Source organism: Galleria mellonella, unplaced genomic scaffold (assembly GCF_026898425.1).
Source record: "Galleria mellonella isolate WM207_F2 unplaced genomic scaffold, CSIRO_AGI_GalMel_v1 utg32, whole genome shotgun sequence".
NCBI classification, from domain to species: Eukaryota; Metazoa; Arthropoda; class Insecta; order Lepidoptera; family Pyralidae; genus Galleria; species Galleria mellonella.
Window position 1 is genome coordinate 7,730,343 of NW_026442075.1, and position 26,094 is coordinate 7,756,436.

The 26,094-nt window shown below is 31.1% G+C and overlaps 1 protein-coding gene across 2 annotated transcripts in view; it reads right to left on the reverse strand.

Moving 5' to 3' along the window:
• Positions 1-21,841: 21,841 nt before the first annotated feature.
• The window catches only part of LOC113510715 (hemicentin-2-like), a 111,401-nt gene continuing 107,148 nt past the window's right edge, over positions 21,842-26,094 (reverse strand). For both annotated transcript variants that reach the window (XM_031907125.2, XM_026894223.3), the window contains exon 7: positions 21,842-24,593. In XM_031907125.2, coding sequence (XP_031762985.2) covers positions 24,319-24,593 — 275 coding nt within the window. In that variant the 3' untranslated portion in view covers positions 21,842-24,318. The remainder of the gene's footprint in view (positions 24,594-26,094) is intronic.

A 26,094-nucleotide genomic window follows, 5' to 3' on the forward strand; every position in this document is an offset into this window, starting at 1 on the left:
AAATGATTCCAGCTGGGACAGTTACATTTTATTGCTTGAGTAATTTAAACGTAATTTCGCCAATGTTTTAGTATTCATGGACGTTATCAAGGATTTTACACACATATGCAAGATGAAAGCCTTCAAATTTCATTAGAATAAAAGGGATACACGGTTGGTTGAATAGACATGGATTTTGTTGAATAGATACCCATTGAGAAGCATCTTCAGTGAAGATTTCCTAACTCGTGTAGGTATAGCTTCAATAAGATTAGATTATAAATCATTCAAAACAAATTTCAAATGAGATATGAACCAAAAAGTCATAAAAGGGACAGTGATAAGTCACTAATCTATCCTATGTATGAATGAATAAAAACTATTGTTTTCTTCAAAGAATGATAAACATTATAAAGAGTTTTCACTTTGTTTGTGTACATATATACATATAAACACAAACAAAATGAATACTTAATTACATTAACTTCATTACATGAAAGCCAGATAAAGAGGCAACAATGGGTGGCCGTATCGCTAAATAGCGATCTCTTCCAGGCAACCTTAGGACAGAGAAAAATAATTTAAATTGTATCTGGTCAATGCGTAACAGAAAAATTATGATTATTAATAATTATTATTTATTAGGTAGAATGATGAATCTGTACATACAAAATGCAAATATAGTATTGCCGATTTGCTATTATTATCTAACGTGTCGCAGTGAGTTATGATATGTCGTATGGTTCGGGCATAGAATGGACCGTCCCTTCCTTTCCCTTGGGTATCGTAAGAGGCGACTAGGGAAATTTAATTATCGAGAGATGGACATCAGCGTCACTCTGAGTAGATACGTCACGAAAGCCTAACTGCAGCAAGGTCAACACGCCTGTCGAACATAGTTGTTACTAGCGAAACCTCTGAAAATAGAGGTCTATATTTAGCAGTGGACAATTAACGTAAATGTACTAAAGAATTAATTAATTTTGTCACTACCGACGCTAATAGCTTGAAATAAACAATTTGTAGTCCCTACATGTTAGCTGACAAGACCTATTTAGGATAAATGTAGATAGACAATTCAAAGCCTAGCGGATTAAATGGGGTTTGGTAACCTGAATTATTATCACGATAATATCTACACTAATATTATAAAGAGGAAAGATTTGTGTTTTTGTGTGTATGTATGTTTGTAATGAATAAACTCAAAAACTGCTTTGCCGTTTTAGTAGTCAGGGCTTCAGGCACTCAAATCTCTCTGTTTACCTAGTAAACGTGTTGGTATAAACAAAAATAAAAGCATTTTTATTCATGCGAAAACGTGAAGTTTATAATGTTTGTTACTTAATCAAGCTAAATTGAAATTAGATTTGCTATATAAATTTAACATATATAATTGGGAGATTATATAATAATAATTCGTGGTAGGTATCATCAGGTAAAGTTTTCCAGTTGGATGTGTTTAATTTCAAACAAAAATTTCTATAAGTGAAAATTTTGGCGCTAAATTAGTTATTTTTTCTAATACAACAAAAATATTCCTGGAAATACTTTGGGTCAGAAATTGTAGAAGTCAATTAATTAAGTTAATAGTTGCCGGTTTACTTGGTGGCTGGTATTTGGACTAAAATTGTAAGTTCGAAACTTTGTGTTGTTTTTACAACATTCTATGAAGCTCGGAAAGTTTGTAGCCAATTCAAATTGAAGACCTAGAAACAAAATGTACACATAAAGTTATAAGCTCCATGAAAGTCACTAAACTTTGATTGAGTGTTAAAATAATATATAATTAATATATAAAAATAATATACATATATATATATATATATATATATATATATATATATATATATATATATATATATATATATATATATATAATTTTATTTTATAGGCAACAATTATATGGTACTTATAATTAATTAATTAATTTAAGATATGGCTCGTCCCTTTCCTGGGTGTCCCTGGGTGGCTTCCGTGGGCGTCTCAAGATCCGACTAACGGAGGGCAAGAGATGGGTGGACAGCAGCGTCCCTTTTAAAATATCTCTAACGCCTGACTGCGGTTGCCAATCCGCCTGCCAAGCGTAGCAACTACTGGCAAAACCCCCTAAGGGGGAGGATTACGTTCAGCAGTGGACAGTTAAATGCTGATATGATGATGGTAATAGCCCGTCTGTAAGGTTAATTTAAATTCCATTTTTGAGAGTAATAAAGTAATAAACATTCGAACATACATATTATATTAATCATCAAACATTTTTTTATAAATATTAAAATTTTTATTATTATTTCAGGAATCACTTTAAAATCGAATCACTGTGTGATTGTATCAGTATAATTTTTTTTATACAACTTAGAATGGCAAACAAGCTGACGGCCCACCTGATGGAAAGTAGTAACTGTCGCCTATAGACATGAGTAGTACCATGGACATAACAGAGTATACTGTTTCGCCCAGGACTCAGGTGTTTTTCCTCTGTACCCTGTAAGTTCACGCCATATCCCTTCAAACCGAAACACAGCTATGTAAACACAACTGTTTTACGGTTGAAACACGAATGGGACAGAGGTACCCAAGCAAACGACTTTTGTACAAAGTCTCCTTCTGGTAAACAGATGATATACAGATAGATAGACTCTATGTCAAGAGGAAAATCAACAGGACACGATGTGCTAAGCTCGTGAGGCTTCTAACTTTACTATACAATTTATGTGTGGGGCACTCCTATATATCGTGTCCGTTAATGACGACTGTAGTTGCTTCTATAGAAAATAAATAAGTCTGGAGATATATCTGACCAAAACAACTATAGACCAATTTCGGCATTACTGCTATAGACTATTGCGGCAATAGTACTTGACGGTATGCTTGAGTAGCGGTTTTAGAGACAATTAAAATTACATGATGCGCAATTTGGTTTCAGAGCGGCGCTATCTATGGGACTGCTGTTTTCACGTTTAAACATACTGTCAAGTATAATAATAGACATGGTTATTTATAATAATTTGTGGCCCAAAATGAGTAAAATGAAAGCACCTGGTGAGTTGGTGGAATTATTTAAATATTGGTATAATCACCAACTTAACCCGGTCAGGTAGTCTTTAATGGATGATAAAGTAAAAAAAGACATGGTAACCCCGCCTGCGTTATCGGTATACTCTGGCGGGGCACCAGTGCGAGGTGATAGATGAGGATGAAAGCAGGTCAGTTAGCCTATCCTGACGAATTCAACTAGAATTAACCACGTGGTTTCCAGGGGAACCACGTGGAGGTCGACCTCATTACATACAATCCCTTTACCCCTTAGATCAGGTGGTCAAGTGAGTATAAGTATCGGATGAGTATAGTCTGGAGCATGGGGTGAGACAAGGAGATCTATCTTCTCCGGCGCTCCTTAACCTGTACACTAATCAACTGATTGAGGAACTAGCAGCATTGGAATTGGGTGTTCGGTACACGATAACATGGTTAATAGTATAATTTATGCAGATGATATAGTTAATGTACTTCGCCGGTTACTAGGAGTCTGTGAGGAATGTGCGGTATCCAACGGGCTACAATATAATGTTAAAAAGAGCAAGGTCATAATGTTTCATGGAGGTATAAAGGTCTAAAGGAGTAAAGCCTTCTGTCAATTTCTATAATGAACCATTAAATAAGGTGTCACGGTTTAAATATATCGGAAACATAGTGACTGACTGTTTGAACGAGACTATGATATTGAGATGGAATAAAGGACGTGGTCGGTTCGATACAATATACTGTCCCGCAGATTTGTACGTTACAGCTATGATAAAAAATACATTATTTAAGGCTTACTGCCAAACGTTTTATACGTGCAGCCTGTGGATGTTTCATAAGTGGCGGCCTACAATGTTCTTTGCATTCAATATAATAATGCTTTTAGGGTCCTGCGGTTCTGAAGTGTATCAGGTATGTTTGAGAAAGTTCAAACAGACGGTTTTCTCACCATAATGAGAAGGAAAACTGCCTCTTTATGGCGTAGGATCCGCGGGAGCGACAACAGCATTTTAAAGGTAATTGCAGAGAATCCAAATTCTCCACTACAGAAGCACTAGAACGCTATGCATTGTTACGAATCCAGTGCAGCTGGAAGTGGACAGCGATATATGAATTAATTATTGTTATTTATTAACATACATTTTAAGTCTTATATTAACACGAAATAGATTGTGATCCGATTGAAGGAATTATTATAATATTATTAAAATTATTAAAAAATATGGTAAAAAAGCAAGTCAGTCAATATTTGTGATTTGTATACATCAAGTATCTTTTTAGATAGTTTAATATGAAAATATATACAGATATACGATAAATTACCATGTTCCTAATTTCAAAGCAGTAGAAATACTTTATTTATGATTATAAACATTTATGTTGACTGGCTGAATAAATTATCTATCAAAATACACCTATAACCGTTGGGGTCAGAAGAGTTTAATTTTGAGAAGTAACTTTTATGACGTCAGCGTACACTAAGAAAGGGTTTCTCGAGATTTCCGCGGACTTAACAAAGTCCAGTGTAGAAATTTTAGGATACTATGTGTAATATTCCTATGGTAGAGTTCCAGGAATATAGAAATAGAAAGAGCATTCTGAGCCTTAGCAGTAAGTTCGCATTAAGAATTACGATGCGAATCACTTCGTACGAATGTAGTAGAGTTTCTTCGACAAAAGGTTTGTATTGTAACTAAATACATTCCACGAAACGATTCCTACAAAGCCTATAAATAGATATATACAAATATTCGATTAAGCATTTATTTATTCTTTTGCACACAAGGAAAATCGTATATGGAGGGATTCAATGAAGCTTGTAAATTATGACTGAGACTATACAAAAATGCAATAAGTCCAGGAATTTTGATACTGTATGTTATAGTAAATAATTAAGTTAATACCTATGTAGAGTTCATATTAATACAAATTAGGCATATAGGTAACTCAAACTGGCTGTAACAAGAACTTTCGAAATAAGCTGGAAATAAATCAATAATAGGCCCTTATTGCGGCTCTGCCTTCACATCCGTAACGATTTGTGGTTATAACCTTCGTAATTGACTGAAAGACGACAGTAAATATTGTAACAAGTGGGGAGATGGGGAAAGCAAAACGTGAATTATTCGCCAACCGGACGTTCAGTCCAATTTATGAGGGGTAGTGGGAAATAAAAAGTAACTCGCACAGTGCGGTATGGGAGCGGGTGTAGGGACGGGGCGGCGGGAGCGGAGTGCTGTTCCGTGGTCCAAACGGCCGTTTCATGCTAATGGTACTAGTGCTTACAATGGGATTATATGTATTAAATGTTAGTACTCGTGTTCCTATTCGCTTTTAATTTGAATTAAACAAACAAGCCCGTGCTTCAACGCTTCTAAACATACAAGTTTACAGTATTTACTCTATGTATTTGTCTTTGTGTTTAACGTAACTTAGCGAGCTGACAAACAGTAACGTTCGCTGTAAATGGCTGTTTTAATATCCGTTAGTTTTATTTAAATTATTTGTGTATCCACAAGTTCTTAATTTAAATTAACAATTTAAATAATGGATGTATGGTACCTGTTTCAATAGAATTTAATAAAAATGTAAACAAATGAAATTAATAATTATAAACAAAATTAATTATTAAAGCTGCAAGCAATTTATTGCAATTATTATTATTGAATTTTCTAAGTGAATATATTAAAAATTTTAATTAAATCAGAACAGCGAGCTCCAATTAACTGTAGGTTATGTAATAAGTTATGATTTTTTCGTATTTAGTCAATATTGGACGAAAACATGAGAAAACTTATCAAAGTCGGTTAAGAATTAGGGTAAAATATTGCAACAGCAAAAATAAAATATGCAATAGATATACGTTTATTCTTCCAGGCTACCCGAATAGTTTCGCTCTCGAACGGCTGAACACAAAACGTGAGTAAAACTGAGATAAATAATTCAAAAAGTATGTCTCTCGATAGTTACTATTCAAAAATAACAAACTGTTCAGCCGCGACGTGCAGGAGTTTAAGCGATTGTTATTCTAAAGGTTTTTGTTGTTATAAACGTTTAAAAAATTAGATCTTAATGATTTATTTTAAGCAGACACTAGAACTTTGATCATTACTTGTTCATAATTAATTTATCTTAAATACATTTTAAACAATTAAGAGTTTTTAATAGTTAAACTGATTTTAATTGAAATTATGTATATAAATTAATTAGATTCTAGATTAATGCATAGAATATTCTTTTTATTTTAATTTTCTCAAGCAGGCGTGAGTTGGGTTAAGATAAAAAAATTGTAAAGATATTTAGATGTTTAAATGTATATATAAAAATTGTTTAAATTATACATATATATATATATATATATATATATATATATTGTATATAAAGTCCCAATAGTTTTAAAAGAATTAATAAATCATACTAAAAATTATTAAAGTATATCATCTGTTATACTTAAACTTAAAGTTACTTACCAATTTATAATTTCACTTTAATAGATAGAATTAAAAGATTTTAGTATATTGAGTAACATTGTCCTCCCTTAACCTAGTTAAGTATTTCAAATTTACTATAATTAAGTTTTAAGCATAATAAGTTATATTTATACTAGAAACCAGTACTATGTTCCATAAGTTTAACAATTACGCATTTTATAACGTAGTTTCGTAATATATCTAACTTATAAATTGTCAAAAAATAAGAACTTTTTGCATTAATTGCTTTAAAGCAAGTAGTCTTTACCTTTCACAAAGATTTAAAATATCGGATTAAAAATACGTATGTACAATTATTTTTAAATTCCGATCATTGCCTATATAGTATTAGTAACATTATTCTCAAAAACTAGTGTTAGTAATAGCTTATATCATGTTATTTGGAGCCACAGTTGTGTTGACAAATTGGACTCTCTAACTTTTCAGCAATGGTAATATTACTGACTAATATTATAAACGGGAAAGTTAGTAAAGATATTTAGATATTTGTTACACAATCACGGTTAAATGGATTCAAATGGGATTAAGTACAAACGATATAGGCATACTATATTATGAATTAATATTCAATTTACTTTTATTTCAATTCACATAAGTACCTCAAAGATATTGGAGTAAAAGAAACTGAACTATTCTCCATTAAACTACACAGTGAACTGTTAGCACCTTCCATTGGATGTGCAAACAGCTCGTTTTCTAGTATCAGTAGTAGGTATAAAAATAAACATAGGAACACTACAAAGAGAACGGAGATAGAAAGAGTAGTTTTGTTAAGAAATATAGTTGAATATTTATTATCAAATTATTTGTTTGGAATTAAAAGATTTATTAGTATTTAAGATATTTAAGCAAGGTTAGATATTTACTGTCTATTTTAAAAGTAGAGATAGTTATTCCATTAACATTTGACCATGGTTCTGAGATTGCAAGATCGTGGTTACACAAATTGAAATTGAAGTTTCTACAAGAATAAAAAGATCATACATATAATGATCAGAGTAAACTTTACCTTCTTTACTTTAATATGAATAAAAAGCATCATACGAGTATAGCACGGGGACACGTTGATTTTTTTGGGGGACTGGTAAAGTGATAACGGCAAATTAAACATGGAATAGTATTGCTTCGCCTGGAGAGCACCGGCCCTGCCGAGCTAAACGACACCGGTACGGTGGACTGAGCCTAATTTATGTGAGAGGAACCGTTGAATAAAAATGTTTCGAGACCGAACCGCTTACTGGCTGAAACGAAAATATAGTTCGAAAAGGTATAGCTTACGTTAACAGAATTGTATGCATGAATCGTGAATTGTCGTGTTGTCTTAATGTATGGACTGTTTATTAGAAAAAAATTTTAAACAACAATTTGTGAAAAAAAAGTACCTACATAAAAAAATATTCCAGTAACAAAATGTTAATGTATTATAATAATAACTACCAAGTTATTTTTGGTATGGTAGGTATAATTGTTGAGGTAATCAGAGAAATTGTTACTATAATAAAATGCTGAAATATACAAATATTATTAAAGTATAAAAACATTTATTCTATTAAGGATTTATTGTGAGACCATTTATACGCCATACCGGGATCAATGTTCCCACTTATCTGAACTTTCACATCAATACTGTTATGAGATATATTTATAAGCTAGAAGGATTTGGAATATGAGTAAATTTGCTACAGTTATCAAATAACATGACTGTTACATGTAATGTTCAGGTTAAGAATCTCTGTTAATGATAGTCTGCAGATTACAGAGTTTCGTTTGTTTATTTATTTATACATATTATGAGAATGTGTTAACATTCATATGCGAATGAAAATACAAAGAAGAATGCTTCAAATCATTATATTTTAGACTTGTATTTAATTGCAACTTCATATGAGTGTATTTTGCAATTAGTTATAATTACTTATAGATGGCGTATTAAGATAAAATATTATATTTAATTTAGAGTTAGCCCTTCAGGAACAAACCAGTGAAAATCGCATTCAATTTGGTGTAATAATTTTTGCGTGATGCCGACAAAATTATTGTTAGGGCTTCTATTGTTCTTATTAAGACTCATCATATTAATTTTTCTTAAATATTTTTTTCCAAGCGACCCGTCCCGGCTTCGCGCGGATGCACATTACATCACATCACATTAGAAACCTCTAAAATTATCAGTATTTCTCTACTATATTATGCATGTATTATACATATAAAACTTTGTCTTGAATCACTCTATGTATTAAAAAAAAACCGCATCAATATCCATTGCGTAGTTTTAAAGATCTAAGCATACATAGGGACGGACAAACAGGAAGCGACATTTTTTTATACTATGTAGTGATGTACAGACATCGTTTAGTTACTATTTATTATATTACTAAGATAAATCATATTCAATTTGTAAGCAATAATGAAGTATTTACTCAATGTAGTTAAATACATTGATCTTCAATCAGATTCAGAGTATCAACTCGTGTATCCGTTAGTTAGGTTAGCTAGTTAGTTTGTCCGTACATTTCCGTTAACTTAGAGTTAAATGACATAATACGTATGTATTCAGTATCGTAATTAAGTTAATCTGTATATATACGCTAGTCTAAAGTGGTGTTTGCAATACATCATTGATTGACCGACATAAATTTATTTCTTATTTTATATATTTATACAAAATTTCATGATGATTTGTTGATGTGTTAGAACTCCGAGAGGTGAATATCAATAAACAGGGGAGAAAGGGATTGTTAGTAATGGAGACTGAGAATCCCATTGCTAGCAATATACCCAACCAGGTCGACCTCCTCGCGGTTCTCCTTGGAAACTATCATGGTTAATTCCTGATGAATTCATCATGATGGGTTAACTGGCCTGTTTTCATCCTCATCTATCACCCTTCACTGGTGCTCCGCCAGCGTATCCCGTTAGCGCAGGCGGGGTTACCATACCATTTTCACCCATCAAAAAAAAAATATCAATAAACAAACTCATTTTTTACCTATATAATATTAGTAACGATTTGAAGATATTTTTTTGAAAATAATTTATTTTTAGAGTACTCGGTGGTAGTATACGATTACGAGTAGTACAGGATTCATCAGTTTGGTTTCCGGCTTACTGATCTGTGAATAGCCAATTTTTGCGGCTTGGTTACATCGGAAGCAATTACTCTGAAGTACATGAGGGTAGTACTTCCCTATATACAATCCATGATTATAATGATAGCTTAAAGGTGTTACATCATTCCGTTATTTTACTTCCCTTGTTCTATTACAATTCTAGTTAAATTCAGTGTTGTAAAAATTTATATAGCGCATATAACGGAGGTAGATTAGAGAAACTGTTAATACTAGAGAAAGGTAGGAATCTTCTAAAAGTGAAATTGAATATTTTTTCATTAAAACATGGATCTAAAAATGATGATGATTGAGCTTTTTTAATTTTTAATTTAAAACTGACAGCTGAACCCATTATACCAAAGCACAATTTCTTTTTATAATTTTTGGACGCAAGTTTCTTCGGAAAGACTGTTCCTTATCACTGGTACCGCAATCCCTTAAAAGGATTTTTTTCGATGGGTGAAAATGGTATGGTAACCCCGCCTGCGCTAACGGGATACACTGGCGAAGCACCAGTGAAGGGTGATAGATGAGAATGAAAATAGGCCAGTTAGCCCATCATGATGAATTCATCAGGAATTAACCATGATAGTTTCCAGGGGAAACCGCGAGGAGGTCGACCTGGTTGGGTATATTGCTAGCAAATGGGATTCTCAGTCTCCATTACTAACTATCCCTTTCCCCCCTCCCTTAAAAGGATTGTAATTATTTTTTGTCCTGTATATGTATATTATGTATGTACCTAACATATTCTTGCTTATACAAGCAATAATATGTTAGGTCAATGAACTACAAACACATGTCTAGACTGGGGACTTTTAAACTTTGGTTATTATTTGAAACTTTGTCTCAATCAATTTTCTTGTATTGAACTTATTGGAATATTAGGTATAACAATTAATCAAAACAATAGCTGAAATGGAAAGCCGTTTTATATAGATCGATTATGATATTTAAATATTATAACTTATGATTCATTATAAATCACCATCATTTATCACCCATGTTTTTAAGATTTGAGCACAGATTAATGTATGTAATAGTTGTTGGGTGAATTCTTACTTAAATTAAAAAAATTAAAAAAATTAAAATGTATTTATTGGAACCATAAAAATTACAATTGTAGAGTAGTGTACGATAACAGCCACATTAGTTAAAAATAACTGTGTCGTGGCTGTCGAATAGTTAGAATGAGCTTGTAACATTTAATTAAATTTAATGATGTAGTCAATATCTATCTAGTCTCTGTTGTTAGGAACTTTGAATTAAAAAAAGGAATGATATAGGGTATACTATATAAAAAAACAAAACCATATTATTAAGATACAAGGATATTTTATCTATAGTTTGTACAAAAGTTATTGTAACTTTAATCTAATAACTTTATTTAATATGTTTTTATATATTTTCAGGGGCTTAGGTATTTTAGTTAGAAAGTGTTGGAAACTTCTCAGACTAGCCTGACCTCTTTTGTGGCAGCGACAATAGAAATAGAACATAACTATAGGCATAGATAGAGATAAACGGTTCGATATGATGTTTTTACTTGACAGAAGCTTACAAAAGCTATTTTTAATAACATTAACCCTTCCTTACTAAACGATTTCAGAAACAATCTAGACCTAAAGTTTTTTTATCAATACTAAACCTCTTAACTTTTTTGACAGACAGATAAGTAGGTATATTTTAAAATATAATCAAAGTTCTCATTCTCTCATCATCATATCTCATTGCAGTCTACTTATGATTAGCACTTTACAAGAAAAGTATACTCGTATGTAGTATATATATATATATATATATATATATATATATATATATGAGCACAGCAATTAAAGTGACACTGTAATTTATACGTTATCTCTCATAAGAATAACGTATAAATTACAGTTTATAAATTACCATTATAAATAGAAAATAATTATTTGAAACCTGTACAATGTATGGAAATACCATACTTTACCAAAAAGTACTATCATTTTATTAATATCCATGAGAATAGATAAGTTGGGTTCAGTGCAGGTACGAGTGAATACGCGGAAATTCTTTCTAGTTGCGTATTACAATTATGATGAGTGTGGATACTAAGTTCCAATAATGATATTTCATGATAAAAACCAATAAAGCCGATTTATGGTATCGATATAACATAATAATATCTAAAGTAAAAATTCCAACAAGTTCTGTACGTTTATATTCCAAAATAAACAACAATGTAAATATCAAATGGTCTTACAGTTAACAACATAAATGACAATCCCGTACATCAAGTTTGCCCGAACATGTCTTTCAAGGAGAATTATGAAAATATCAGGGAGATAACAGGCGTGGGGCGGTCCGAAATTTGCCCCTCAATAAGGGACGGATGACAAACGAGCGTCCTCGTGACTCGACGAACTAACGAAATAGATGTCCCGGCCCTGTGGGACAACGGAACAGTCAACTTGTCCGTAGCTTTCTTATCCATAAACCTGATGGTATTTTTATATCATTGCGAATATTGTGATAGCTATATATTTGTTATATAAATGTATTATATGCTATTTACTGAAGCTTCGCCCACGAGGAACTACATATATCTAAATATCTTCGCTTCCATTTGAATTTTGGAAATCAGTAACAGTCAAAATAAGACTTTTAAATTATAACTATGTATTAGCATTCCGTTGTTTTATTCGCATATTAATCTACAATATAATCACATACATACATACCCTAATTGTATAAGTTTGTTTTCTAATTATTGATAAATTCTTCACACTATGTATTTAATTACTGGATGACATTCTAAATGTAACTTTATTTTCGATGACTTCCACCAATTCGAACCAATTTTGATTACAGTTATTTTATTGTAGAAGTTTACTTCTGCGTATTTTTTAAGATTAATATTGGTGTTATTTAGAAAATCTTAAATTGTGTACGTTAATTATTTTATAAAAAAATTAGGAATTTTCTTTTTTTATTATAATATGCACAAAAGTTAAATATTGGCAATAATAAACAGACGTTTCGGTTTCTAAATCTGACATCTACTGAAAACATTTGTTGCTAATTAAGGTGCCACAAACACAAAGCGTCAATGGCTCTTTGGAACAGGTGTGTTTTAATTAATTAAGTACGAACGTGGGTTTCGAATAATTTGCATCAATTAGCTACAATTATCGACCATAATGTATTCTGTCATTTTAACATATAGGCAAAAAAGGCTCTGTTTCTACAACATTTTGGTAATTTATTTATTTATCAACTAGGTAAAATTTACGATTTCCCGATACGACCAACCAGGAAAGCATTAATACAATAATAAATATTGTATAACAACTATATAACAATAATAAATATAACATTTTAATTATATGAACACAAACACTGAACAGCCATCCGACCAAACTCTGGTAAATAATATACATATATAGTATACTAGCAATATATACTGATGTACACTTTTTTTAAACGGTTTGGAATGGCAAAAAGGAAGTCGATTCATTTGATGGAAAGTGGTAACGGTCGTCTATAAGCATCGATATTGTAAAATCCACTGTAGCAACAACTGTACATTTTCAAGCGACATTTGGAAAGTAATAAATTCACTTGTATTCCTATTTGTGTTTATAGACGTCAATTCTGAGCCGATTATAATAATTCTTTTTGTAATAGATAATTGATTCGTATACTGTATTTCGTCATCATCATCACCATTATTTCAGCCATTATCCGTCCACTACTGGACATAGGCCTCCCTCATATACTGTCATAAGGAACGGTCCTCAGTTACCTGCATCCACTTACTCCCTGCAATGAATTTGAGGTCATCACTCCATCTGGTGAGGGTCGTCCTACCCTGCATTTGCCCGTACGGGGTCGCCACTTAAGAACCTTTCTTTCCCATCAGATGTCGGTTCTTTGAACTATGTGACCTGCCCATTGTTACCTCAGCTTGCTTATCCTTCGGGCTATGTCGGTTACTTTGGTTCCTTTGCGGATATTCTCGTTTTGGATTCTATCACGCAAAGAAACTTCGAGCATAGCCTTCTCCATAGTATTTTTTTGTTATAAAATCTACTTGTAACGATAATGCTCTGGGAACTTGAATAGGTAGCAGTGATTTTATGCAAAGCTAAATGACCATGCATAATTGTTATGTGCATACAGAGCTCGTGAAAGGAACTCTACGCTTTGTTGTTTTTCATTGAAACAAAATCCTGCAAAGTAATTATTTTTTTCCCCATCGTTCCTTGTTTGTCTGAACATTTATATGAATAATGTAAAATGTTTACAGGGTGAATTATTCTTAATTTTAACCATTCTTACGATTTTCCAAATGTACTGCTCCAATGTTTACATACAAATAATAGGTATATCATATAAAAGAGTACTATTACTTATAATGTAATTGTACATAAATTTAAGAGTGTTAGGCAGTGGACAATTGATTGGTATAATAATGCTGATGTGTTTGTGTGTTATACAAAACAAAAAATGGAAGAAAATATATAATAAACTAATAACACTGACGCTGCAATAACTGAGGAAGCGACACGTTGATTATTGTAGTACCTATTATACTAATAAAAAAAAAATAACTAAATATAACTGATGATTATCGTTATCAAATATAAACACAAAATATTATACTAAAGTTATAACAACTGAGCAAGGGGTATACCAATAATTTATTAGTACTTAATGGTATGGTATAAGAGTAATAACGAACTGAAAATCACAGAGAGAGTATCGTCGACTGTTCAAATACGAATTCTCAAGTACTTCGGCAATATTATCCGGAATGAAAACTGTATGAAACATCTAATTGTCTAAAGTCTACGGCCACACAGCAGTCTATTGTAGAATGCTCTCGCTCGGCCGTGAGCAGAAGTAGATAGAGACACATTGCGAGGATTTAAATCTCGAAGGATCAACGATCAACGATTCATCGACGATTCACTATCATCATAAAAACTACAATCACTCTGTCAAGAATGTACGACTGAAGAGAGAGAGAGAGATTATAGTAATCATCATATACCATACTATTAAACATCCGAGTCTATTATTATCCGCAGTACCTATAACTATCGAGCAAGAAGTTACAATTGTTACTACCAGCTTGATACAGGTACTCGATAACCTCATAATTAGGATCACAATTATAAAACAAATGTCTCGTTAACATTTCTAATTAAAGTGAAATAAATGTATATTACCTACACTTACATTTAATTTCCTTTACCTATGAATAAACATAAAACAAATAAAAGTCAATTAAGAACTCGTTTGACTTCGAAACGAAAAAGTAGAACGTTTAAAAGTTCTTTGAGGAATACCAGGTGTTTAAATTTGTACTGCGATTGTCGTAAAATTGGAACTTTACACATTTTTCTAGGCTCGGTTGGTGTTTTCGTTTATATGTCATGTTCGACTTTTCGTCTCCCTGGGGTAAGCAAAGTTACGGTCACGTTTTGGGTATGTATTTTTACTATTCGCTTTGTGACCCCTCCGACATTCGAGCCTTTCTCGCTAAATTGGAAAAATCTTTTGGTCTGAATTCACAACAAACTTTTTTGTAAACACTTATGCCTATCGCGTAAGCTTTCATACAAATGAAAACCGTTTCCACTAAATCGGGAATGCTTTTAAATAACAATTTTAGATATCCACCATGTTACAAATACTCGTATTTATTTATAAAAAAATATTATAAATTTGTGAGCAAATAAATAGCTACTGTTTTATTTATATCTTTATTCATTTATATATATATGCCTAATTGTACTTTGAGAATCCTGTCAGTTTTAGGTAGATAAGATAATTTGTTATCTTACAAACAATGTTAATGATCACATATGAAGATATTTGACAGTCTTTATAATAGTACTTTATTGTTATAGTAGTTGGTAGCTCAATGCATTACAAAGCTAATTGCACTTTCTCTGGAACATCGATAGTTCAATGCACTCAACTCTCAGCACTCAAGAGGACTATCGTTTGAAAGGCATGTTAATGGCATACTACTCACATGACTATGACCAAAATACGGATACAAATTTTATACTATATTGCTTTCCTAAAACGATGAAAATAAAGAAAAACTACTTGTAGGTCATAACGAATGCAACGTATGCGCGTCTTAAAATTGAATATGGACATAAAATATATTCCCTTGTTTTTTTTTTTTACCTTTCGGTAGGATGAGCCATTAAAAAAATGGTATTAATTCATGTCTATAGGCTATATTCCCTTGTTGATCTCTGCTGACCTCAGTGAATTATATATATACTAGAGTAATATATCTAAACAGGGAGTCGGTGGATGTAGGTGGCTCGGGACCGTACCTTATGGCAGTCTATAGGGGAGGCCTATATTCAGCAGTGAATAAATAACGAATGATATGATGATGATTATGATATTTAAACATCGATAATGCACAAATATTAATCCAGTTGGTTATGGCTAATGTTTCTAACCAAATTGATTAAGGATTGTTAGATAATAGATTATAGGGGATTATATTATATATAGGTTATAGGGGTTAGTGGTATTATTGTTAGCACCTAGAAATAATTGTGTTTTTGATAAATTCGTCACGATAGACAAATTAATTTATCTGGTACCCCGCCAGCGTATATTTATTTTATTTTATTTTATTTATTTAACACTTTATTGCACCAACATAACATGATTTGTTAAAACAATTTTCAATATGTATAGTGTAGTACAAAAGGCGGTCTTATTGCTAAGCAATCTCTTCCAGACAACCTTTGGGTAGAAGGAATTAAAGCATAAATAGGTAGGTGGCGCGTTAAAAAAAAATAGATTTGTAAGAAATAATATCTGTGACAGCATAGTCATATACATATACATACATAAATAAACACATACATCCAAACATATACATATTTATACATACACATACACATATAAATATATATACATACATATACATATATACGCATAAATACATACAAATATACCATATTAATACACATATATAACGCACATAAAACTGGAAATACGTAGGACTAAGTGATTATAAGGTATTGGGATAGGTAGTGGGATTTAACTAAGTTTTTAAAAATGGGCAACGTATACTAATCGTACAAGCTATTTACTAAATATTAAATAGGTATCAACTATATGTGTACTATTGATGTATATTTATATCAAATTATCATCAGCTAAATCATCAGCTAGTTTATTATTCCCAGTGGTATAAACAAATGAAAATAACAAAATCATAAAAAACCACAAGTTTTTGACAATTTATGACCTGCCGTCTCGTAACCTGCAGTATTTATATAATTAAGATAAATTTAACAACAAACCACATATTAAAATAATTAAATAAATAAAATACATTAAGTTATTATGGTTATATGCTCAATAAACTGGACATACATGAAACTTGATAAATATTATCCTTCATTGTATAATACATAGCCGGAAAAAAGCAATAAAATAAATGGAATAGGAATAATTTTATATAAATTTATTTAAAAAACATTTTAATTAATATTTTTTTTATAAATATATTGTTCAATTTAGAATTAAATTTTAGTTTAGAACGACAGCCAGGTTACTCAACTGTTTGAGTTTTATAAGTTTATGAATTTGTGTGTACATAAAATACGTAAAATAAGATCATAAAATTAAGGATATTTAATTAATTTTGGTATTAACGTAGTAGTAGATTTCATTTTATTTATATGCAAATACCTATGTTATAGATTATGAGAAAAACTACCAAATGGCGTGTCCTTATGGAGGCATTTTCGGTCCGACCGCACTCCATCTGTTTCCACGAGTCATCGGTCACTCCTCGGGAAGGCCGCGTCCATCACTGTCTGATCGTTTGATGAAATACGTTTGGTTATTTACCTGTAATTCTATAAGAACTATTGAATATGAATTTATTTAATATAGTTTTTGCTGTGATATTATTAGCTATGTCATGTACATTAAAGGTAGAAAAAGGTAAGTCCTTTTACTTTCTCTTTAAATTTTTTTTATAGATATTAAAAATTACCTTTCTTAGTTGCTTACTGACCTGAGTATATACCTATTAAAACGTTAACTAGAACATAATAGAGATATTATAAAAGATCGGACATTTGATTTTTTAACTAGTTATGAAGAAGGCTTTTTTTCTGCATATATTTCATATTCCCATACGTATTTCTGCGATGAAGCAGTTGTACTTGGATGTCTGTATTTTGGTTTGAAGGATGGGTGATGGTTGTGAAATTAGTGGGTACGGCGACGAGGCGCAACGCATGAAAAGTATCATGGGCGTTACAGTATATTATATGACGTCTAAGCTGCTGTAAATATCTATAGGTACAATTACCGCTTTCTATCAGATGCGCCGTCAGGTTGTTTGTTATACTATGTTGCATAAAAAAATTGCTTCTGAAGGTTAGATTGAACATTAGATTAACAAAGAGTATTTTATACATAGAATAAGAGCTCAAAAAGTCTTAGACCTTATAGAACATGTAAATTTAGGACTATTGATTAAAGACTAAAAAATATGAACAAGCACGAAAACAAAACAAGAGTGATTCTATTTTCAGATAGAATACTTTTGTATTCTTGTCCTGTGGTCTGTTTTTATCGAGAATTTAAAAATAATATCAAATAAAATTATTATTTTCAGTTTATTGTTTTAACTGTTTATAAATTGTATATCAATTAATCTTCCACTTTAAGTAGTATATTAATTCCTAAGAATGAATATAAAAAATCGACGAACAAAGATACGAAATTAGTTATTTATTTTACTTCGCCAACCACCTTTTCGAGTGAACTTATTCGAGGAATGTTCTTTAGTCATGTTCTCATAGTATACTCGTATATGTACAAACTAGCTTAGAGCATTTTACAATATTATTTAAGAATGCAATACAGTAACGAAAGAATGCTCGTTTGGTTTGACTGCAACATTAAATGGCAAAGTATAATATTGTTATCATCAAATTCTTTAATAAAAGTAATAAATATTTATTTGCAATTAGGTATGTACATACTATTAATTACAAATATTATCAGAGTATAAGTTTAATATTATAATAACTATTTCTATATTATTAATCTAATTGCATGATTAATGTTCAATAGATGTCCACTATCTGGCAAAGTATACACATTAAGTAATCTAAGATGTCGACGCATATTATAGAAAGACTTAACATCTTGTGGCAACATCATTTTACACACAAAACGCAGGTGATTTAAAAAAAAAAGCAAGAATTATTCTCATTTAAATAGAGTGGTAACAGTGAAATTATGACAGTCTCATCCAAGAGCCATTCATCAATCTTGAGCTCTTTTTTAATAATTGTCATCGATGGCATAGGTTATTCTATGATTTCCATACCAACAGAGTGCCAGCCTGAGGCTATTTTTAGGATAGAGCTATATGACATCCCTTGCCGAAATTTTATGAAACTGAACTAGTTTCACAAGAAAGGTCGAAGGACGGCGACAATCTGCATATTACTAAATAAATTGATCATACCGTACAGTTTTATTTTAGTATGAGGTTCAAAATTCGTTATGATAATTCAGAAATAGTTTTTCTTATATCAATTTCTGTTATATGACTTAGGATGGTAAACAATCTAACGACTGATGAATACATATATTCATATGGTGTATGGTAGGGTACCATAGGCACTACATTGTATTTTGATCTATACGAGTACTTGCTGAACTAACAAATTTTTTAAGATTATGGTGTTATGTTTCCTTACTGTGTAATTTCACTAATACATCCTTTTAAACTAAAATATGGCCATGCACTATATAGGCATGAGTAATATCGGTATCGATTTAATATCTATGATATTAGGTTCTTTTGGACATTTAGGGCTGAAAAAGTTTATCATCCATTTCAATATCGTTCATACCAGTTGGATATGTATATTAATTTTTATGGGGTTATTTAATTCGATGTTATATATCACAAAAGTGATATTTAACATATCGGTTATTTGGCCAACATATAGATATTGTAAATAAAATATATAAATATTGGTATATGTATATTGCCTACCCTTATATGCAAGTAAACTTCATGGTTGAAAAACGACTGAAGTACCCAAGCGACAACTTTTGTACAGTTTCCCTCTGATAAAAAAAATACAAACCTACAATTTGCATTACACCGTATATTATATCTTTTTTTAATTAAATTTGATAGTCTTGATTCAGGAACAAATATAACAGAGAGCTAGATATAATATAATTAGTAATTTAGACACTGAAACAACTGAAATAACAAGTAGGTACTAGGTATTTGTGTTGTTGAATTGAGCAAAGTAATATCAAAATAATTTGCCACGAAACGTTTGTGTTATTAACAGTTGGGTTTGTTTGGTTAAGTACTACACCAAGCGGAAAGTTGCTTATGTTAATCTGCACAACCAGTTACATTTAATTGTCTCTTTTTAGCTGACTAGCAATGAATTCTTTTGACGTGTATGTATGAATGTATGTTACAACTTCCAGTTGAAATAATGTGAATTGAATTGTAAATTAAAACTGAATAAAGATTTAAATATAAGGAACTTCATTAGATTATTTTTAACTGTGATAGTATACATGCCGATAGCATACATAAAATATTTTGTTGTTAGATTAAATAATGTTACATTATGATATCGCTGTATGATCTTGGCATAATATAAGCCACCTCTTTCAATCCCGTAGGTCGTAAGAGTCGACTAAGGGAGGGCGAGGGATGGGCAGCAGTGTCCCTCTTATAACATCTATAAACCCTGACTGCGCTTGCCACACCGCCTGTCAAGTGTGGCAACTACATGAGGCTTGCTTATGTTCAGCAGTTGACAGTTAAAGGCTGATATGACGATGATGATGACATGTGATATGAGATGCAAGTATAGCAAGTATTATGCAATACTAATTAAAGTGTTTAAAACCTTGACAATAAATAGACTTAGACCTCACAGTACTTGAACAGCATAATGTATGTTTAGTGGTGTGTGTGTGTGTGATGGTGGATAATAAATAAGCTTTTTAACAGATAATAGATTTCTATATATCTGTAGTAGTTTTAAATACAAAACAAAATATTGATACCTATTATTATAAAAATACTGATAATTTTTCTTCTTCTTCCATAATTTATTATAATATACCTATATTGCAGTTGTAAAAAATTGTATAAATTGTACTTTGTAAAGTGTTTTTATAATAATATCTGTATGTGTTTAAAATTCAATTAAGTAAATAATATTAGAAAATCTTAACAATGCACTAATTCTAAATGTAAGTATTAGTATAATATCTGTGTGCGATATGCAGAAAATACTCGTTTCCTGCCCTTTCTTTTATTTGAACGCGATTCGTTCCGACCCTTCCTACTCTTTGTGCCTTACTTCCACAGTCACATTACTTAATACAATGAAATTTTTTCTCCTTAGATCGCTTGGATGAATTTTCTTTTAGGGGACTTTTTGTTGTGAACTTATGTTGGATTGACTTTTTTTTAAATTAAATTTGAAATGTCTTAAATGGTATATATTTAATTATATGAAATATAAGCAAATTTAGACAATACTATACAATTATACCTGTAATAAGTTTCTAGCTGAAGCAGCATTAAAAAACAAAATATTATATTAGATCATTATCATCATTTATTACTCTCTTCTACTGTGTACTGTTGAACATAGACAATGACTATCGGTTCATAAGTTCTTTAGTGTATGTTACCGATTCGTTTTAGATTCTATTTTAAAATTAAACTATAAATAATATATCTTAATATATTTAGATATTTTGCTTTATGCTCAGGAAGTCCACTTACAGTTTAAAAAAATAAATAATAATATCTTGGCGTAACTCTGAAATCTGCTTAGTGACTAAGCAATTTAGTTTCCGCGTATGGCTAGCGGTTTCTATAAATCTTTGTTGGTAATACGTACTTTGAACGAGTAAGTATTTTTGACGAAAAGATATATCACAGACATAAATATTGAATTATTATAATACTCGTAGATTTAACGGTAAAGTTTTACCTAATTCTGATGAGAATCTAAAATGTGTGCCTTTACATATTTCATTTCTATTTCATAGTATGATTATACTGAGAGTTCCGGAGGGCAGGACTTAAAAATTAGTCCAAAGTTTTGAGATACATTCTTTTTTTCCATTTGCATATTTGTTTATTTCTTTCATCACTCTTTCATTCGACATTACTACAATAAAACAAATTAATGTCCGCAATCATTTTATTACTATTCTGTATGCTTATAAATTTTTAATTAACGTAGTTAAATACATCTACATTTTGATAATTTAATACACAACCCTTTCGTTAACTACTCATCATCAAGGTAGCGATAGTTTTTCAAAATGATCGCTTCAAAGTAATCTGATAACACTTATGTATTTTTGGCTGACAAGAGATTACAAACGTAAATTATATAATTTTATTTACACCTTTTACTATTTACACTTCTATAATAATATTTACAGAATCTAATTCTCTTAGAATTAAAAATTGTAATTCAATATTTTATTCTCAAAGATCCTATATTTATAATATTGATATCATAACCTAAAGTAAATTTTCAGTAACATTATAATACAGTTTTTACTTGTCCATGACAAGTTATTAGTTTTATAAATTTGTCTACAAATGAAAGAAGTAAAGTTGTAAACACACAAAACATTGATAAAATGACCTTATGTCTTACTTACCCTTTGTCTTGTCCGTTTACTTAGAAACTCGTAAATTTGTTTGTGTCTTCACTCTTTCAACATAAGTAAGGAAAACAAGGACAAACATGATATAAAAACAAAAGTAACTGAGAGCAACGTTTAGTAGTGATCCGGCAGATTTGATATGAAATGATTTGGAACGGGACAATGTCTAGTGAAATTTGTATCTGTGATTTAGTTTAACTTGTACAATTAATAATATAATAAATATTAAAATAATTATTATGATTTAGACACTAGCTTTTGCACTGTTGGTACATAACTATTTATTTGTAATAATCAGTTATTACTTCCGAACTTTTGTTCTGCCTTTTTTTAGTACATACCTTATCACAAAAATATCAGAATTGAATAGACTGATATAATTTTGCCAATGTTTTATTGTTTTATCTAAATTTAACCAGTGAATTAAAAGAATCGTTAAATATACTACTTACGCCTGTGTAATATAATTATATTGAAGGAAATTATACATTAAAATACTTTGCGATATAAAAAGTTCTATAAAATAGGAAAGAATATCTACGAGTATAAGTAGGCCAATTGATGTGATCGTTTGAAAACTAACAAACGTTCTTCTTCGCAAAGGACAGGCAGTCAAGTACATACTTAAGAAATAAACAGTCAAACGTATAAAAGTATCTTACTTTCTTCAATTGACGAAAAAGAAATCCCTAAGGATCGCTGGAGTATCAGATATATCGAAGTGTTTATCAAATGTTTAAATCCTTATAAGTAGGCATGTATTATAATTTTATGTAAATTATAATAAAGGTAAAAATAATAACACCAAGTTTTAATTTATGGAGGTACTCGTACATTTGATGTCTAAAAATGTGGATTTGTTGCCTGTGAAATTTAAGTACAAGGTTGTTTTAACAGAAAATCGTTGTTAATATTTTTAAATACAATTATTTTCCACGCCGCAACCACAGGCAACTTGAATCGCTGTTGATTTATAGCGTACTCGGTTGGTTATCGCGTCATATAACATTTTTATATTATTTATTTTGTAATTAGCAAAATAATAAATTTGCTTAAGTGAAAAATTAATACTTTGCATCGTATATAAAATATTTTTAATATAAATAAGATATACGTAAATTGATAGATTGTAAAATATATTTGTCATATAATCAAATCTATTTAAATTAAGGCAGAAAAATAATACACGTGCGAATGAACAGATGTTTATTTAATGTTTCTAGAAACGACTTGGCTACATAATTTTATTTTGGTTTTGTTTTCTGTACTTAGATATTTTTATAACTATTCAGTAAATATATTTTCAAAATGCGAATTGCGAACTGAGATCAAAGGGATCGAGAAAGTTGATTGCCGGAATGAGAATCGTCATCACACATGAACACTATCGACGATTGTTTGTGCAACTAGATCGAAGGCAAATAACGTGGTAAAGAGAGCAACTGAAGGCTTAGATACATTACATATAGATAAGCTTCTTGCTTCCATTCAATCTTGGTTCGTTTCAGATTGGAATAACGAAATCGATTCGCTAGTAATCTCGGCACAGGATTAAGACGACGGGCGTAGTTAGCTGGAAAAACAAAGGAGAATCGGCTAAGGATAATCTTATAACGCTCCTTGTAAAGTAAACGCGTCCCGCTAATCTTCTTAGAGCCCGTTTATTATCAAAATTATTTTACTTTGCCTTTCATAAAAGGATAAAATAGCAAAAGGGTTTTATACTGTTTGAAGTGCCTGACCATAAAATTGGCATATTAATTTGGATTGCGGTATTTTACCACATAGGAAATATTACGATAATAATAAATCGTTGTATTTCAAATATATTCACTAACATAAATTAACAGTTTTTTAAACTCGTCCAAATATAAACATCCGTTCAAATATTGCATTAGAATTATACAAATGTACTCTGTACATGTTTTTTCTTCCGTAGTTTAGAACGTTTAGGAAGTAAGTAGAGTTAACCGTATAGAAATTGGTCATCTTGAAAACAATTTTACTAATGTGGATCCGCCAATGGCTTCGATGAGATGGAGAAAAATGTTGGCAGTTAAAACAGTGAAAACTAGAGCTGTCAAGGAGATGTAGTGCCCAATGAGTGGTAAAATAAGTAGGAGCCAGGGGGTGGGGCGACGGTTGACAGCTACGATAGTAGTAAGAATGGCACGGTTGAGGTGATGCGGCGTTGATCCAGAGCTTTGCATGGCAGCTGGCCGCTCCCCACTCAGCACGTGGACTATCACCGATGCTGATTCTGTGTGAAAAAGAAATACATTTTTAAGTTAGAGACTCTAACTATATACGAAGGATAATCGGTTTCTTAATATATGTTTCTATTTTAAGCCTATAGTATGGGAACTTAATCAGGAATTCAGGATTATGCCCTAGATCTAATTAATTTAATTTGTAGTTACCGATACCTGTACCTTATCTCTAACTCTCTATCTCTATCTCTTATCTCTAACCGTGAAGCAGTTGTGTTGGCATGACTGTGTTTCGGTTTGAAGGGTGGGATATGGCGTGAATTTACTGGGTACCGAGGAATAACACCTGAGTCCTCAGGAGTGGCAACGCATGGGGAGTATCATGGGCGAAACAGTATACTCTGTTATGTCCATGGTACTGCTCATGTCTATAGGCAACGGTTACCACTTTCCATCAGGTGGGCCGTCAGCTTGTTTGCCATTCTAAGTTGTATAAAAAAAAAAAAAACTCAATCCGCAGTTTTGTTAGGACAAAAAAAAATTTATTTGTTAATCTAGGAGATTCAACAGTCTATTTTGTTCTAATCTATTTAGCCGTATAAGTAATAAACTGATATCTAAATATTCAAATATTTTCACAATATTATTAAAATTGCATAATTATCAGTATGTTTATAAATATATATTAATAAAGATATAATAAAATTCACGAGTCTATAATCAGAATGTAGTAAACACATATACTTATTGTTATTTTAGACACCACACCATCTTGAGTGAACAATGTTACAAAATGCTCAATGAATGCGATCAACCGAAAAGAGAATGTTCTACTCTCAACGGTTGGCCGCACTATGGCAGCTCAATAAGCATTTTAATAACCTATTACTAATTCGATATATTAATAAAGCAAAAAATATGAAATGATAAATGAAGTCCAGAATAAAATGTAGATAACGAGACATTTTTTTGTGATTAAAAAATTCAAATAAGGCGGTATTCGAAATGGTTCGAATTTATTTTATAGTATTTTTTCAAGCTATTGAGAGAACAAATATTAGCCAATTATTATATCTCTAAACGGAGAAGTTACTTGGCAAGTAGCTAGGTCGAGTGCGTCTTCAATACATGTACGCGACAAATTGGCGATATTCTGAAGAGAGACTTAAAACTCCATAAGTATGAATATAGAAGAAGCAAGAAAGCATTTTAAATAGTGATTTATTGAATTGAGGACTTTGTAAACTAAAGTCAGGGCATGTAAACATGAAAACCAGCTGTTTCTCGCAGTTTTGGCCGCACACCGGCTGTAGGCATTCTGATTGTACTTTTCTTAGAAAATTTTATATAATCGAGGAGTTTTAAAATGATTTTTTGGATCGACTTTTTATCTAAATATAGTACTTAATTACATACAAACAAGAAGTACTATTTTTACGACTACTGGTTTAGAATAGAATCCTTTGATGTCAAGAATTTCAAATTCATGTTTAGATCTTTTGAAAATTATTGTCACAGGCTTTATGGTTCGAAGAGCATGTAAAGCCGTTG